The sequence below is a fragment of the Erythrolamprus reginae genome, chromosome 5 (genome assembly GCF_031021105.1).
Source record: "Erythrolamprus reginae isolate rEryReg1 chromosome 5, rEryReg1.hap1, whole genome shotgun sequence".
NCBI lineage: Eukaryota > Metazoa > Chordata > Lepidosauria > Squamata > Dipsadidae > Erythrolamprus > Erythrolamprus reginae.
Window position 1 is genome coordinate 67,137,088 of NC_091954.1, and position 16,794 is coordinate 67,153,881.

Consider the following 16,794-nt stretch of genomic DNA (forward strand, 5'->3'; position numbering starts at 1 on the left):
ACGAAAGGCAGGCTAGTGCACTTATGTACGCCCCTTACAAGGAGGAATGTGTTCCTAGAAGTTTTCATCCATATAACTCACATTTTCTTTAAGTGTGGAAGTTTCTTGAAGATACCTGTCGCCTCTACCACTGTGATTTCATTGTTATTCAGGCGTCTGCACAGGGGAGAAAGAAAAATAAACAGGCAAGCTTGAGAGCAAAGATGCTACGTGAACAATATAATACCCATGCTTTCTTATACAAAAATCATCCAGAATAAGGAAAAAATGAAGGGGAAAGCTTGGGCATGAGCATTTGTACAGAATTATCTGAAGAGGCTGCACATGGAATAGGTATTGCATCTCATTTTATCTTATTAAGGAACAGTGGCAGAACACATCCTAAAAATAAGGACACCTCGCAACTCATTGTGTGAAGGAGCCATAGGGAAGACAAAGAAGAAAAGAACTGGATTGCAAAAAGACATGAACGGATGCTCAATGATGGGTAGGGCAAATTCAGATCTTACAATTCAGCAGTAGCCTGCGGGAGGCGCTCTGGGATCTTTGTCAGCCTCAGGTTGGAACACTCCACCACGTTGGCTTCACAACGGCACTTGGCCGGGCAAACCACATCACTATGGCATTCACTGTTCAAATGATAATCCTCCGTTCCTGCCAGAAAAATGAAGTGTGAGTTAAAGGTAGCTGCACTGCTAGGGAACATTCTTCTAGAACAGGGGTCGCCAACCTTGGCAAATTTAAGACTCCATCTCCCACAATTCCTCAACCAGCTTTGCTGAGAGTTGGAAGTCCACACGTCTTAAAGTTACCAAGGTTGGAGATCCCTGTTGTAGAAGACAAGAAAATGCCCCTTACTACTCTCCAAACTTGGGTATAAACATTGTCACTTCTCTGCACAGAACAGGAGAGCAGGGATCATCTACAAAAGCACACACAAAAAAGCCTTTCTCTACCTCTGTGCTCTTTATAGATCAGCCTGCAAGAGTATTAAGCTAATTTTTCCATTAATTAGCCTTCCAACTGTACTCTTGCATTTCATATTCAGGAATAAAGTCACTCCCACCTTTATGTCACTTCATCAGATCAGAATCTGGAATGATCTCAGGATGCTTAAAAGTTAACTCTAGTTATAATTCTGCTCTAGAAACCAATTTTCCCCTTGGGATTTCCAGTTTATCTTCTAACTCAGTGTTTTTCAACCAGTGTGCCGCGGCACACTAGTGTGCCGTGAGAAATAGTCAGGTGTGCCATGGGGAAATTAAACATGGGTCAAAGGCAACATGAGAAAGTATTATTTTACTGAAAGAGTAGTAGATCCTTGGAACAAACTTCCAGCAGACGTGGTTGGTAAATCCACAGTAACCGAATTTAAACATGCCTGGGATAAACATATATCCATTGTAAGATAAAATACAGGAAATAGTAAAAGGGCAGACTAGATGGACCATGGGGTCTTTTTCTGCCGTCAGTCTTCTATGTTTCTATGGGTCCCCAAACTACTATTCCTGCCAGGATACCCCTTTTGTGTTCATCGAAACAGGCCCAGGTTTCCCACTAAGTGAGTATAAATACATTTAGAAACTATATTATCAACTATATGTATAATATGTACTGTGTTAGAGTGTCATTTTGTGTCATTTTGGTTGGTGGTGTGCCCCAGGATTTTGTAAATGTAAAAAATGTGCCACGGTTCAAAAAAGGTTGAAAGTCACTGTTCTAACTAATTCAGGCTACTGTTCTGTTTTTTGAGCAGCAACATACAACCAAGGCCGCTGTTATTGGGGGAAAATACCTGGTTGCATAATTGCAGATTACAACCACAATAGTGCCCAAAATTTCTCTTGCTAGGAAATTTTGCTCCATTTTACGAGCTTTCTTGCCAGAGTTGTTAAGTGAATCACTGCAGTTGTTAATTTAGTAACCTTGTTGTTAAGAGAATCCGGCTTCCCCATTGACTTGGTTTGTCAGAAGGTCACAAAAACTGGTCACATGACCCTGGGACACTGCCAATCGTCATAAATATGAGTCAGTTGCCAAAAATCTGGATCACGTGATCACATGACTATGGAGCAGCTGCAATGGTTGTAACGGAAAAAGCTATTCATTTTCATTGTAACTTCAAACGGTCACTAAGTAAACTATTGTAAGTCAAAGACTACCTGTATTACCCCATATGGAATCCATTGTAATCCTAGGAAAGACTACCTTTTAAGGATTGTTTCAAACAGAGGTGTCTTCCTCCCAGTTCGGACTGGTTCGCCTGAAGTGGTAGCAACCCACTGATGTCACGATGACATGACAAAACTGGTTGGATCAGTGCCAATCCGTGGGCACTGCCAATTTAAATGTAATTTATTTAATTATTTAATTTATTTTTTCTTCTGAGCATATGCAGAAGCCAGGTTTCCAGCGCTGTGCAGGTGGTCACCATCTTGTTTTCAGATCTTTTTTTCTTTTTTGAACATTTACTTATTTTTTTTCTTCTGAGCATATGCAGAAGTTGAGTTTCCAGCACTGTACATGCAGTCACCATTTTGTTTCCGGCTCCCCCCCCCCCATTTTTTGGCACTGCGCAGGTATACGCACACAAACCACAACGCATGGCTACGTGGGGCAGGAGAAAGCAAACCGACAGCAAGGTAAGTTAGAACCCACCCCTGGTTTCAAACATGCTTGGGGAAGAGGAAGACAATGATGTCCCAAGAGGCACATGAACAATGAAGGCACATTTTCTAGATCCCATCAAGTTATACTCAAGTGAAATACACCAACTTTGGACAATCACACACAACAGGCAAAAACTACAGGAGGCTGATGCTCCTTTAGATAAGAAGGCTTATGTCAAGAAAGATTTTACAGGTAGTAACCAGTAGCTTGAGCTACACCTGGAAGTTTTGACCTAAGTTATTTCAATTGGACTTGGAAGTTTTAACACAAACTATTCATCTTAAAGGGAAATCCTGACATTTCTGCTCAGCAAAGAAAAGTACAGTATATGCATAATACATTAATCCCATCATAACCCATTATAATAGTTTCCCTTTACCTGGAATGAAGTATTGCTCCTTGGCTGTAAAGAAAGGTGGACAAAGAGTATTAATGTAAATGCAGAAAAACACAATTTCAGGCATAGTAGAGCAAGCCTGTACATATGCTCTGGCACAAGAGATAATATAATATAATATAATATAATATAATATAATATAATATAATATAATATAATATAATATAATATAATATAATATAATATAATATAATATAATATAATATAATATAATATAATATAATATAATATATCAAATTAAGAGGTTAGAACACTTAGTCAACTAATTTATAGTAAACAGATCTATCTTTGTGTCTAGACCAGGGGCCTCCAAACTTGGCAACTTTAAGCCTGGTGGACTTCAACTCCCAGAATTCCCCAGTTGGGGGGAATTGAAGTCCTCCAGGCTTAAAATTGCCAAGGTTGGAAACCCCTGTTCTAGACATTAAATAAGAGATTGAATTGCAGACTAGTTGGTCATTTAAACCAAGCCATTCCTGTTATTCACTTTCAGAGTGTAAGGCTTATGTTTTATGTGTGTCCTGATTAGAACTTAGACCTCTGGGCACAAGAAAATTTAAAAATTGGGGATACTAAAATGCAAACTAGGCATTATAGGAAGGAAGGAAGGAAGGAAGGAAGGAAGGAAGGAAGGAAGGAAGGAAGGAAGGAAGGAAGGAAGGAAAGGATGGGAGAACATTTCTACATGTTCTTCATAGTCTATTCTGTGGCGAGACAAAATCTCTTGAAAGATGTGCTACAACATGCAAAGGGCACCCATCATCACTCTCCTGGACCCAAATTCAAAAGCAACCCTATATCAAGAAAGCAGCTCATACGGGAACAGCGGAATTTCTTGCTCTTGATCTGTCCAATGCGCTTGTTGGCCAAACGCCGGGGACTTGCACAACGAGCACCACTTGTCTCAATAGGATTGGCCCGCAGGAAGTCTGCCAGCCACTTCAGGTTGCAGTCGCAAATAAAGGGGTTCTGGGCCAGATGGCTGCAGTAGGAAAGAAAAAGGAACAGCTGAGCATAACCATTCAGGGACCTGTGGGCAGCTCAGGTGGTCGGCCTGAGAGCCCTGGGTGGCTGCTAAGATGGTGCTTCTAGCCAGTGCAAAGCTGAATGCTTTTTCAGTAGCCCTCTCTCACAGATCATGGAAGCATGCCAATGGCCCTGGAATACCATCTTCTAGGAATTTATTTTATTTCATCTATCCATGATTTATATATTTATTAGGTTTTTCCCAGGAACTCAAGGCAGTTTGTCCTCCATTTGCTCCCACCCTCCTTGCCTTTCGTAAGCTTCTTAAAACCCACCTCTGCCGCCAGGCATGGGAGAACTGAGATACTCTTCCCCCCCAGGCCTTTACAATTTTATGCATGGTATGTCTGTATGTATGTTGGTTTTACAATAGGGTTTTTTAACTGTTTTTATTGGATTGTCATATGCTGTTTACTACTGTTGTTAGCCGCCCCGAGTCTACGGAGAGGGGCGGCATACAAATCCAATAAAATAAAATAAAATCAAACCCCGTGGGATGGTTTTTGCTGAGAGATGACACAAAGTTACCTAATGAGCTTCTGTGATTGAAGATGGGCATAAATCTGAGTCTGCCCAGTTATAGCCCAATACATTCATCAAAACACTACATTGGCTCAATGAATATTGGGTCACTGTCTTCCAATGAGAGCAGGACTTCTTGTTTCTTTTTAGATCAGGGATCTCCAACCTTGGCAACTTTAAGACTTGTGGACTTCAACTCCCAGAATTCCTCAGCCAGCAAAGAGTTGAGGTCCACAAGTCTTAAAGTTGTCAAGGTTGGAGATCCCTGTTTCAGATGACATTTCTGTTGTAATCTCTTGGTTCTTCTTCTTCTTATTATTATTATTATTATTATTATTATTATTATTATTATTAATTGGATTTGTATGCCGCCCCTCTCCGGAGACTCGGGGCGGCTAACAGCAATAATAAAACAGTATACAATAATAATCCAATACTAAAAATGATTTTAAAAAACCCATTAATATAAAAACCAAACATACAGACAGACATACCACGCATAAAATTGTAAAGGCCTAGGGGGAAAGAGTATCTCAATTCCACCATGCCTGATGGCAGAGGTGGGTTTTAAGTAGCTTACGAAAGGCAAGGAGGGTGGGGGCAATTGTAATCTCTGGGGGGAGTTGGTTCCAGATGGCCAGGGCTGCCACAGAGAAGGCTCTTCCCCTGGGTCCCGCCAAGCGGCACTGTTTAGTTGACGGGACCCGGAGAAGACCCACTCTGTGGGACCTATCTGGTCGCTGGGATTCGTGCAGCAGAAGGCAATCCCTGAGATAATCTGGTCCGGTGCCATGAAGGGCTTTATAGGTCATAACCAACACTTTGAATTGTGACCGGAAATTGATCGGCAACCAATGCAGACTGCGGAGTGTTGGTGTAACATGGGCATATGTCCCATGTTATGTCCCGCCTTCCCCTTAGTGCTGCAGAATTCAAATCTTCTACCATCTTCCTACCACCCCTTACCATGACTGATAAAAAATCTGTACAGAAGCCGGCACTCACAGTGTCTGGATGGCACGCAGGGTGGCAAAAGTGCCTTTGGCCAGGGTCTGGATCTTGTTGTCATAAAGAGAGAGCAGGGAGAGGTTCTGCAGGTCAGCAAAGGCATCTGCCCGAATGCAGTTAATCTTGTTGGCATTCAGTAGCCTGGAGTGATGGAGCAATCATACTATAGCAATGTGTGCACATGCTGTACTGGATAACTAGACAAAATTATTCGCTCATTATGCAAAGGACCTGCCCCGGCCCCACCCCTCCAAGTTACTAGCAAAGCCCAAGCAAATAAATAAATTAAACCTGCGTTTTAATCTGAAGTCATCTAACGCAATATGAGTCAATATGAAAAATAAGAAAAATCATTCTTTAACGTTTGCATCTTTCAAGCCTTCAATAAATTTTATAAATAAATGAATAAGTAAATAAATAAATATTTTCGTCTTTCAAGTGGGGTGATTAGCTATATTCACATAAAAATGCACATCTCAATAGGAATAATAAAGTTAAGAGAACAGTCCATAGGGAAGATTTATAGGGCTAAAAACAAACATGGAATAATGCAAATGGAAGGGGAATAAAGGTAGGCTAGGAAGAGTGGCAGAAGCTGATGATGGAATGAAATGATGGCAACTATGGGTGAAAATGTGGGAAAAAATATAAATGAGTAATGCAGGCAGTGAGGAAAATAAGACTACATTTTCCTCCGTTTTTAGACAACTGGGAGGCTGTTAGTTTCTGAAAATAAATAATAGTTATATCGCTGGAAATGAAGTTCTAGACGACTGTAATATCTAAGGGTGTCCGTCTATGCTGATATCCGGAGACTGCTAGCAATTTAGCTATCTTTCTTATTGGTGCTTACAGTAGTTGTAGCGCATAGAGGCCCCCAAATACTCCTTTGGGCAACTCTGTGATCTTGTTCCCATACAAGACTCTGAAAAAGAAATAAAATCAGTCCTTGGATTAGTGATGCCATATATAGTGTATTGAGAGAAGAAGCTATCATGTATTATTCAATCTTAGGCTTACTTTTTAATACACAGTTTCCTTATATAAGACAGAACAGCAATGTTTTAGCATTTAAAACAATTAAAATCTGGGTTCCTATAATTACTGTGTCCAATATACCCAAAATATGCAGCTGCTTAAGTCAAACAAATACCTAAAACTCTATAAAGTAACAGTTTTCAAACATTCCACTGCAACACTAACCCCAAGGGAAGAATTGCAGCACAGTGTTCCCTTGATTTTCGCGGGTTCAAACTTTGCGGAACGTCTATACCACGGTTTTTCAGAAATATTAATTAAAAAATACTTCATGGTTTTCTCCCCTATACCATGGTTTTTCCCACCCGATGACATCATATGTCATTGCCAAACTTTCATCTTCCTTTAAAAAACATTTTTTTAATAAACTTTAATAAATAAACATGGTGAGTAATAATCTAAATGGTTGCTAAGGGAATGGGAAATGGTAATTTAGGGGCTTAAAGTGTTAAGGGATGGCTTGTGATACTGTTCATAGCCAAAAATGATATATTTACTTCTGCATCTCTACTTTGCGGAAATTCGACTTTCACGGGCGGTCTCGGAATGCATCCCCCGTGAAAATCGAGGAAACACTGTACTACGTTTTTATATATGTTGTAAGCCACCCTGAGTCCTCGGAGAGGGGCGACATAGAAACTCAATACTGTAGTGTAATTAATCAGCATAATGGCATGAAAACCTGATTCACAGAAATATTTTCTCTCTGAAACTAACTTAACTAATTACCGATATGAAAATGAATTATAAAGTAACTATTGTATGTATTGTATTTAGGAGATGAGCCAAATGAATTTCTAAGGACGGAAATTTGGCAGTATCTAGAAACTGAAATAGCTATAGAAAATATTGCTCAAAGAAACAGGGAACAGAGACTGTCATCTTCAGGGAGTTCCAGCTTGGCATTTGCAGGGCATTGTAAAATTATTCTGGCTGGCATCAGTTAAGTTGTGCAAGTGGAGTCGTGAAAGAGGATAATTTTTTTTCGACCTTCAAGCAGGATTTTGTATCCATAACGAGAGGTGGGCTGCTAAGGTGGAACCATGATGTGCGCTTGCCTCCGTGGCTCTGAGTGCTAGCGGGTGCAGGTGCAGTAGCATAATTGTGCTGGACTCCGCTAGCACTCAGAGCCACGGGGCGAGCACACGTCACTGTTCCACCTTAGCAGCCCACCACTGTCCATAACTATAGTAATTGTTAGTACAGGGTACATGGTTGTTAGGGATTGCCATTGTAAACTGCATATTGTATACTTGTACCAAACTTGTACTTAAAGAGTTAATGTGCACTTAAAGAGTTAACTTGTACTTGAAGAGTTAATATTCAAGGCTGTTTCGTCACTTCCTCATTGAAGCTATAAAAACTCATTATTCTGCTCAGTCACTTCCTTTTACTTTTGCCTGAGAAGGGGGAGTTGTGTTTAAGTTTCATGCTTGTATAAACTTTGTGCTTATTATCTATATTGTATTTTGCTTTGTGCTTCTATCTTGTGATTGCTCAGTGCTTATTATTCTGTATTCGCTACGTGCTTATTCTGGATTGTTTATATTTTGTTTATATGTAAATAATACCTATTTAACTAAGTCTGTGTCTTGGCTTTATCACACATCCACGCTGTGTTAAAATTATCTGCTTGGTGATGTGGAAGGTTTCGTAGTCTAGCTATACCGAGACATGCCAACAGTAATATATTTCATATGTTTTCCCCCATTGACTACTCACAGAGAGTTGAGTGAACGAAGACCCTGGAAGGCATCAGGTGCAATTTCTGAAATCTGATTGTTGCTGAGGTCTCTAGAACATATAGGACAAAATCAACATTGGCAAATACTCAAAAGCCTTGCCACTTTTCTTTCCTGTAAATTCTTCCCCTAAAGAGTCTATCTGCCATTTCAAGCTTAAAAGTCTTGAATTATAGATAACCATAAGTAGACAATTTCTGTAACAATGATGGACAGCAAAGGGACAACTTGACAATGTTGGAAAGCAGAAAGAAAATGCATAACCCTTGACCTATTCCTCGTTTCTTCCACCACCCTCTTCAGAGTCAGAGTTGGACTCATTCTTTCTGTTTAAGGACAGCTAGCCACACCTGTGGATTTCAAATGCCTTCTCTCTGATCTAGGTCTAACTTGCCATTCAGTTTATCCTTTCCTCGCTGGATAAGCATCAAAAATAAAGAGTTAATGTATGTACAGGTCCCTGTATAATCATGCCGGTCAGGGCCGCCGATAGACCGGTACTACTGGGAGTCCCGTACCGGGCCCGGTGATTAGAGGGGCCCGCAGTCAGCAGCTCCTTGCACATGCGCAGACTGTCACCTCAGCAAAGAAAAAGGCCGGACCCTTTTGCGCATGTGCAAGGAGCTGCTAATTTGGCGCCAGAAGGCCGGGCCCCCTAATTGTTCAAAAAGTTGTGAGAAGAGGAAGCTGAGCTTCCTTCTTAGCGCCTTCCAAGTTTTCCGGCAACTGCAGCGCCCTGCCCGGCTGGATCTTCCCTGGCGGCTGCAGCAGGTGAGCTTTGGGGCTGGTGGGAGGGTAGTGGCAGCGGAAGGGCGGCGCGCAGCGGGAGGATGATGGTGGCGGCAGCGACAGTCGCAGCGGGTAGTAGGCCCCTCCCCCCCTCAGCCGGGCGGGGCGCTGCAGTTGCCGGAAAACTTGGAAGGCGCTAAGAAGGAAGCTCAGCTGGCAGCGGGTAGTAGCCGTGGTGGGGCAGTGGCAGAGTGGTCAGTGTTCTATGTTTTCTATATTTTTCTATATTTTCTATATTTTGTTGTTAATAAAGACTTTTGCTTTTATTCTCTTGGTCTCTGGGGAATTTTTCTAACAATGTATAATGAGCAACGATTGCACGAAGCCAAAGAAGCATAGATTAAACCAGTGATGGCGAACTTTTTTTTCCTCGAGTGCCAACAAAGCTATTACACACGCACGGGTGCCCACACCCATAATTCAATGCCTGGGGAGGGTGAAAACAGCATCCCCCAACCCTCCCTGGAGGCCCTCGGGAGGCTGGAAATGGCCTGTTTCCCAACTTCTGGTGGGCCCAGTAGGCTCATGTTTCACCCTCCCCAGCAGTGATGGGTTACCAAAATTTTTACTACCATACTGTGGCTGTGGCTTATGCATTTTGTTTCAACATCTTTCAGTGCAAATTGGGTGCTCTGGGGTGGAGCTCCAGATTTTGCCACTGGAACTGCGTTCCTGACCCATTCCCGTAGGAGCCCATCGCTGCTCCCCAGGCTCCAAAGGCTTCCCTGGAGACAGGGGAGGGTAAAAACGCCCTCCTCCATCTTCCCAGAGGCTCTCTGGAAGCCAAAAATGCCCTCCCAGAGCCTCTGTGCAAGCCAAAAACCAGATGGCCGGCACACACATACACGTTGGAGCTGAGCTAGGCCAACAGTTAGCGTACCAGCAAATATAACTCCACGTGACACCTGTGACACCTGTGACACCTGTGCCATAGGTTCGCCATCACTGGACTAAAACAAAGGTGGCGATAAATGTAATTGATAGAAGGTGAATGACTGGATGGAAATCACCTGTATAAGACACTCACATCCTACGCAGTTTCTTGTATGATGAAAAGGCTCCAGGGGGGATGGACTTGATGCCATTGAGTTCCAGACGTCTGTGTTATAAGCCAAGTATTAGAAAGGAAACAACTGGGGTACACTAATAAAAATGGATGAAATACTATATTATTCATTAAGGGCACTTTAGAGAGCAAGCAAAATCTTAAGAGAAATGAGAGTTCTGCCTATCTGTACATAAGTCAAATTAGCATGACTTTCACCTCAGCTTTCAGATTAATTAATAATATTTTTATAAAATTAAATTGATATATATTTTGGAAGTCCATGCAGGGTTTTACATTTAGTAAAGTGGTATAATCATATACACACTTTGCTATTCAGCACATTGTACATCCATTGGCAAGCAACTTATGTGGATGTAATCACATGATCACAGAGTAAACAATTTCTCAATATCTTAATATTCAAGTCTACATAATTCATTTCCCTAGTATATTTACGTGTACATAATGCATGGATTAGTTACAAATTATATTTAAACCTAGATAAAATATCCATGAAATAACTATTAAAAATATATTACTTAGGGTACTTTTCATATTTTGTCTCCACAATAGAACTACAGGACTGATTTGATAAATGAAAGAAGCACAAAAATAAGTTATTTTTTAAAAAGTTAATATATTTGAATACATTAATATTCCATTTTCTTCACTTAGATAAACAAAAATTGGATTCAGACAACTATTCATTAATTCATTCATGCAATTTATATGGTATCCATGCCATTCAAAACTTAATGAGCTATACCAAATTAAAAGCAACAAATAACACCTGACAAAATAAAATGAACTAAAACCAGGAAGTGATTCAATTAACCAGAACTATTAAAACAAGTTTATGTTCCAATGCTCCCTTCCAATCAACAGTCCTTAACTGCTTCTCAAGCAAAAGCTGTAAGTGCAGAAGGATCATCAGATTGCATTCAAGTCTGATCTGGGCAGTGCAGCTCCCTTTAGAGCAAAATTAATGAATGAACGAACGAACAAACAAACAAACAAACAAACAAACAAACAAACAACTAATCCTGGATAAAATTGCCTCCAACTCCACTGCCACAAGGTCACATAATTATTCCCTACCCAACATGTTCCTACTCACATCTCTGTCATGGTTTCTGGTAAGTTGGCAGGGATGGCTGTTAGACCTTTGCCACGACAATCTACAATGCCATTGCTACATGTACACATGGCAGGACAGGATCCAGATGAAAAACTGCAGATATGAGTTCTGGTAGCATCATCTTGGCCTGGAGAAAGAAAAGGAGAAGCAATATTGCCGAAGGCAGGAAAATATTTCATGGTAGAGTAATTAGGTCATAAAACAATTTGCTACATTTTCTCCTTCTTTAAAGGCAGATGCCAGAAGGTAAGGGGAAGGATGAGTAGTTGTGAAGCTCTGATGCATGCCTTAGTTGAATGTCACTTGGATAATTATCCGGCTGAAGGAGCAAATAAATGCATTTATATCCTTAGTATGTCTCAAACAGTAACAATATTTTTAAATGGGCTGGGTTCACATGAAGATCCTTCCATGCTAAATGTTATTTGATCAACCCAGAGAATCAATGACAGACAGAATTCACTTCAAAACCACAGGAAATTGTTGCAGCATGAAACAATTTCTGCTGTGCATTAACTGAAAATAGAAATAGGAACGCTGAGATCAAAAAAAGAAAAGAATAGTTATATGCAGAAGGGAAATTGGCAGGCTTAACCATTGACTCTTCGGTACAAGTTCTAGCTAGTCTGTCTTAAATTTGAAAGCAGACAAGATCTTCCTCCTGGTTGTTTTTGGGGGGGGATCCTAAGAGGATTTTATTTATTTATTTATTATTATTATTATTATTATTATTATTATTATTATTATTTATTAGATTTGTATGCCACCCCTCTCCGGAGACTCGGAGCAGCTTACAACAACAAAACAGTACAAATCCAATGGTTAAAACAATTAAAAACCCTTAATATAAAAAACCAATCATACATCTCATACAAACCATACGTAAAGCAGAAACGGTCCAGGGGAATCAATTTCCCCATGCCTGGGGAAGGCTTGGAGGAAAATTCATTCCTTTGGTCTCCATGGAAAAAGCTCCTAGAACTTTGCTTGTGCCACTGACCTGAGCAGCTGAATTCATTCTTTTGGATCTCTGCAACATTTAGACCACGAAGGGATGGAGGACCAGCACATTGTGTGAAGAGTCCAATAGTAGGTCGCTGGCGGAGCCACTGGGAAAGCCAACCCAAATGACAATCACAGATCAGCTGGTTGGAGTGCAAGCGGCTGCAGAGACAAAGTATAAGTGTGGGATGAAAGAAAGAAAAAAAGCACCTTTTCCTTGATACTTCTAATTTACAAAACTGATTCTAAAGAATAGGATAAAGCTAATTAATTTGACTGGTAACTTGCAGACATTCTCTGGAAAGGAGATTCTGATTCTATAGGATTAGGAATGAATCCTGCATTAAGAAGTGGATTAAAATGGTCACCCAGATTTCTATTCGTCTCTTTAATGATGACATGATCATGTCCAGGTTAATTCATTCCAATTAGTCCATTGTATGGTAAGAATCATAACCTCAATCAATTGTCCAATTTTGTATATCTATAAAGAAAAAGAACTGGAGAAAAAGTAGCCAAAGAAGCGAATATCTTCATTAGAGATGTTACCTCTAAGGCTGAGCATCACAGAATACATCTCTCAAGCATTGATTGGCAACAGTGGCCAAGCCAATGGGGGCTACTGATGATAGATGTCTTGCTAGATCTCGTGGGATACTATATACTGTTTGAAATTGGGTGAGATTCTATGTTTCTGAAATGGTAATTTTTTTTACTGTACGTTGCCTGAATGAAGTGAAGATTTCCCTGGTTTTGTGATTGACTGAATTAGATGTCCTTGGGAACACAACTAAACTTTTGAAGATCTTCTCATTTTATTATGGTGTCTCACAAGTCAACTTTTAGTGTCTCTCTGGATTTGTACAAGTAGTTTTTATAGCAAAAGTTAAGAACTGGTTCATGATTTCCCCAAGTTTTTATTTTTAGTTTTTCCAGTTCAGCCTATAGCACTGAGATTTTCTGGTCTTCTATCCAAAAACTACCAGTATCGTTCCTGTTTAAGTTTTCCAAAGCACCCTAGTTTGGCTACATGTTAACACCTGTTATGAGTCTCCTGTTATTATAGAACCCAAAATATAAGACCCAGCATGTTGGGAGCATGTCTTACTGTGAAAACATTAATCCTAAAGGTAATCTGCAGTATCTAAAATTGTCAATAAGCATTTCCATCAGATCCCTTTATATTTATTAATTTATGGTGCGTTGTGATACATATGATACCCAGTCAATCATCTTCTGCCTCCCCCACTCTATCACACCCAGGAGCCATTTCCTTATATGCTCACAAAGTACGCAGTTTGGGCATATGGTTGAAGCTGGAGATGGGTATGGAGCTGATATTGTTGTTGTTCAAAGTCCTGTAAAAATGAGAGAAAGGAAAAGAATGTCTTAATATTTGAAATATATGCACTGCCTTATTCTGTCTGTCTGTCCATCCATCCATCCATCCACCCACCCTTCCATCTATCTATCTATCTATCTATCTATCTATCTATCTATCTATCTATCTATCTATCTATCTATCTATCTATCTCTATCTCTCTATCTCTCTCTCCCTCCCTCCCTCCCTCCCTCCATCCATCCATCCATCCATCCATCCATCCATCCATCCATCCATCCATCCATCCATCCATCCATCCATCCATCTATCTATCTATCTATCTATCTATCTATCTATCTCTAACTATCATCCATTATTTATTATACAGTATTTGTATGTAGTCCATCTCTCAAAAAAGTGACTCTGTGCAGTGACTTAATTTAAATACTGTATAATTAAAAACATATACATTAAGACAGTCCACCCCTGCCTGGAAGTAACCCACTCTCTGACTCTCACCATATTCCCCCCTGCCCATCACCACCACAATACTCTCCCAACAGCAGCCCCATTCCCGTATCCCTGTATCCAAACCTCTCAGTTCCCCAAACTAGGAAGCAACTGCTGTCCTTATCAGACACATCTGGGCAGCGAAGCTGGGTACCTTGAGCCACTTTAGACTAAGTGTTCTAAGCTTAAGTGTTCAATAGAAACACAAATTTCTATCATTCATTCTCGGTTTCACTAAATGACTCTCCACAAATGTAAGGGAAGTTATGGTTTCTATGAATTCTCTTACGAAATCTTCTTTCAATCTCAAATGCAAATGATAAGAACACCTTTTTCACCTTGGTGCCCACATGTGGAATTCCACTCCAAAATTCTGCAAACAGCATAACTACTAATAATCATTCTGGGGTTTAGACTCCACAAATTTGGAAGATTCTGATATTGGGGAAGACTACAAAGGTATTTCCTTAAGAGAGATACTTACAATACTTCCAGCCCACGCAGTGCACGAAAGGCCCCTTCTTCAATGCAACTTATATGGTTCTTATCCAGCTGCCTGTTTGAAGAAAGACAGGATAAAAGTGTTACGGATTCTAGATGTATTGTACAATAAGATGGTCCATACATTAGCACAGCTTTAGTGGATGAGTAGTGAAGGATTGTACGATAAGATGGTCCATACATTAGCACAGCTTTAGTAGATGAGTAATGAAGGAACACAAGAAAACTGTTATCAGAAATAAGGAGCATTAACTGCAAGAACCAAGGATGGGAAGGTTTGATGGGGAGATTATAATTTGGGGTGGAGCAGTGTTCACAAATATTGCATAATAAGTGGCAGATTGTTTTTAACTTATTTATCTTCCTTTGCATAGGCTTATGAAGACATCATCTGCCTCATCTTATTATACTGCCTCATTTCAGTGATGAGTTCCTGGGAGGGGCAAGTAAACAATATGCATGCCAAGAGTACATACTCCTACCAAGGTACCCGCATCATGAAGGTCACTTGGCTGTCTATTTAAAGCAGTGTTCGGAAACTTCCGATCGTGCAGAATCTGGCCGCGAGAGCTATCGTGGGGCTTCCTAGATTCGTCCACGTTTCTACAACACTCCATGGCTGCACTGGCTGCCGATCAGTTTCCGGTCACAATTCAAAGTGTTGGTAATGACCTTTAAAGCCCTACATGGCATTGGACCAGAATACCTCTGGAACCGCCTTCTACCGCACGAATCCCAGCGGCCGATAAGGTCCCACAGAGTTGGCCTTTTCCGGGTCCCATCAACTAAACAATGTCGTCTGGCGGGACCCAGGGGAAGAGCCTTCTCTGTGGCGGACCCGGCCCTCTGGAATCAACTTCCCCCGGAGATTAGAACGGCCCCCACCCTCCTTGTCTTTTGCAAGTTACTTAAGACCCACCTATATCGCCAGGCATGGGAGAACTAAGACATCTCCCCCAGGCTTATTATATTTCATGTTTGATGTGTATGTGTTGTATGGTTTTTAACTGTTGACGTTTTTATATATTTTATTATTAGATTTGTTCCATTGTTATACTGTTTTTATTACTGTTGTGAGCCGCCCCGAGTCTTCAAAGATAAATTGAATTGAATTGAATTGAAGTTAAATATTTCTGTTGAGCAGCAATGGTGTAAGAGCTGGAGAAGTTACTAAGGATGGCAAAGCCATCCTTTCATACTATATGAGAAAGGAGAAACTTCCTGACTGTTAGAACAATTAATCAATGGACCGACTCACTTCCAGAAATTGTGGGTACTCCAACACTGGAGATTTTTAAGAAGAGATTGAACAACCATTTGTCTGAAATGTTATAGGCTTGAGTAGGGGGTTGGACTAGAAAACTTCCAAGATCTTTTCAAACTCTGTTATACTGTTATTTGAAAAAAAGATCTCCCTGGGTGGGCACTAAGAGTCGAAAGTGATTTGATGGCACATAATCAATGATAAAATCAACAGCATGCTGCAGTGGCACAGTATCCTATCTACCATGGTCACTCACAAATTCTTGAGGTCAGTGGCCCCACGGAATGCCTTTCTGGGCACAGCCTGAAGAAGGTTCTCACTCAGGTCTCTGCAAAAGAGAATTTTTTTGGGGGGGGAAGAATTTCTCAATTAAGAGGAAGACAGCTGATAAGGCAACAAGAGACAAGGACTGGCGAAGCCCAGATACTTACTATTATTACACACATCAGAATTGTTCATATTATTGCCATGTCAACACTGATTTGATGGCACCTAACTGAAGAAGCCCACCATTAAGGAACTGAACCACTACAGACCAGTTGCTCTAACATATGTAGTTAGGAAAACCTTTGAAAGGTTAGTGCTGTTCCACTTGAAAACCATCAGGGATCCCCTGTTAGATCCCCTGCAATTTGCATACTGAGTAAACAGATCAACAGAGGATGCTGTTAATATGGTTCTGCACTACATCCTACAATATCTTTTGGGGTATAATTTTTTTATTGTTTTTCCACACCTTACAGAGATTCAAATTCACATACCTCAAATTAAAATACAATACAATATAATATCAATAGTCAAATTCTTAATCAAAATGT

General features: G+C 40.5%; 1 protein-coding gene across 3 annotated transcripts in view; it reads right to left on the reverse strand.

Moving 5' to 3' along the window:
• Window positions 1–16,794, reverse strand: part of SLIT1 (slit guidance ligand 1) — a 204,654-nt gene that overhangs the window by 49,336 nt on the left and 138,524 nt on the right. For 2 of the 3 annotated variants that reach the window (XM_070752898.1, XM_070752900.1), the window contains exons 5-17: window positions 16,233–16,304; window positions 14,696–14,767; window positions 13,667–13,738; window positions 12,379–12,542; window positions 11,358–11,505; window positions 10,220–10,291; window positions 8,384–8,455; window positions 6,477–6,548; window positions 5,621–5,764; window positions 3,886–4,049; window positions 3,050–3,073; window positions 510–654; window positions 82–156 (exon numbers count right to left, since the gene is read on the reverse strand). In XM_070752898.1, coding sequence (XP_070608999.1) covers window positions 82–156; window positions 510–654; window positions 3,050–3,073; window positions 3,886–4,049; window positions 5,621–5,764; window positions 6,477–6,548; window positions 8,384–8,455; window positions 10,220–10,291; window positions 11,358–11,505; window positions 12,379–12,542; window positions 13,667–13,738; window positions 14,696–14,767; window positions 16,233–16,304 — 1,296 coding nt within the window. The remainder of the gene's footprint in view (window positions 1–81; window positions 157–509; window positions 655–3,049; window positions 3,074–3,885; window positions 4,050–5,620; window positions 5,765–6,476; window positions 6,549–8,383; window positions 8,456–10,219; window positions 10,292–11,357; window positions 11,506–12,378; window positions 12,543–13,666; window positions 13,739–14,695; window positions 14,768–16,232; window positions 16,305–16,794) is intronic. The other variant, XM_070752899.1, reaches the window with a different exon arrangement.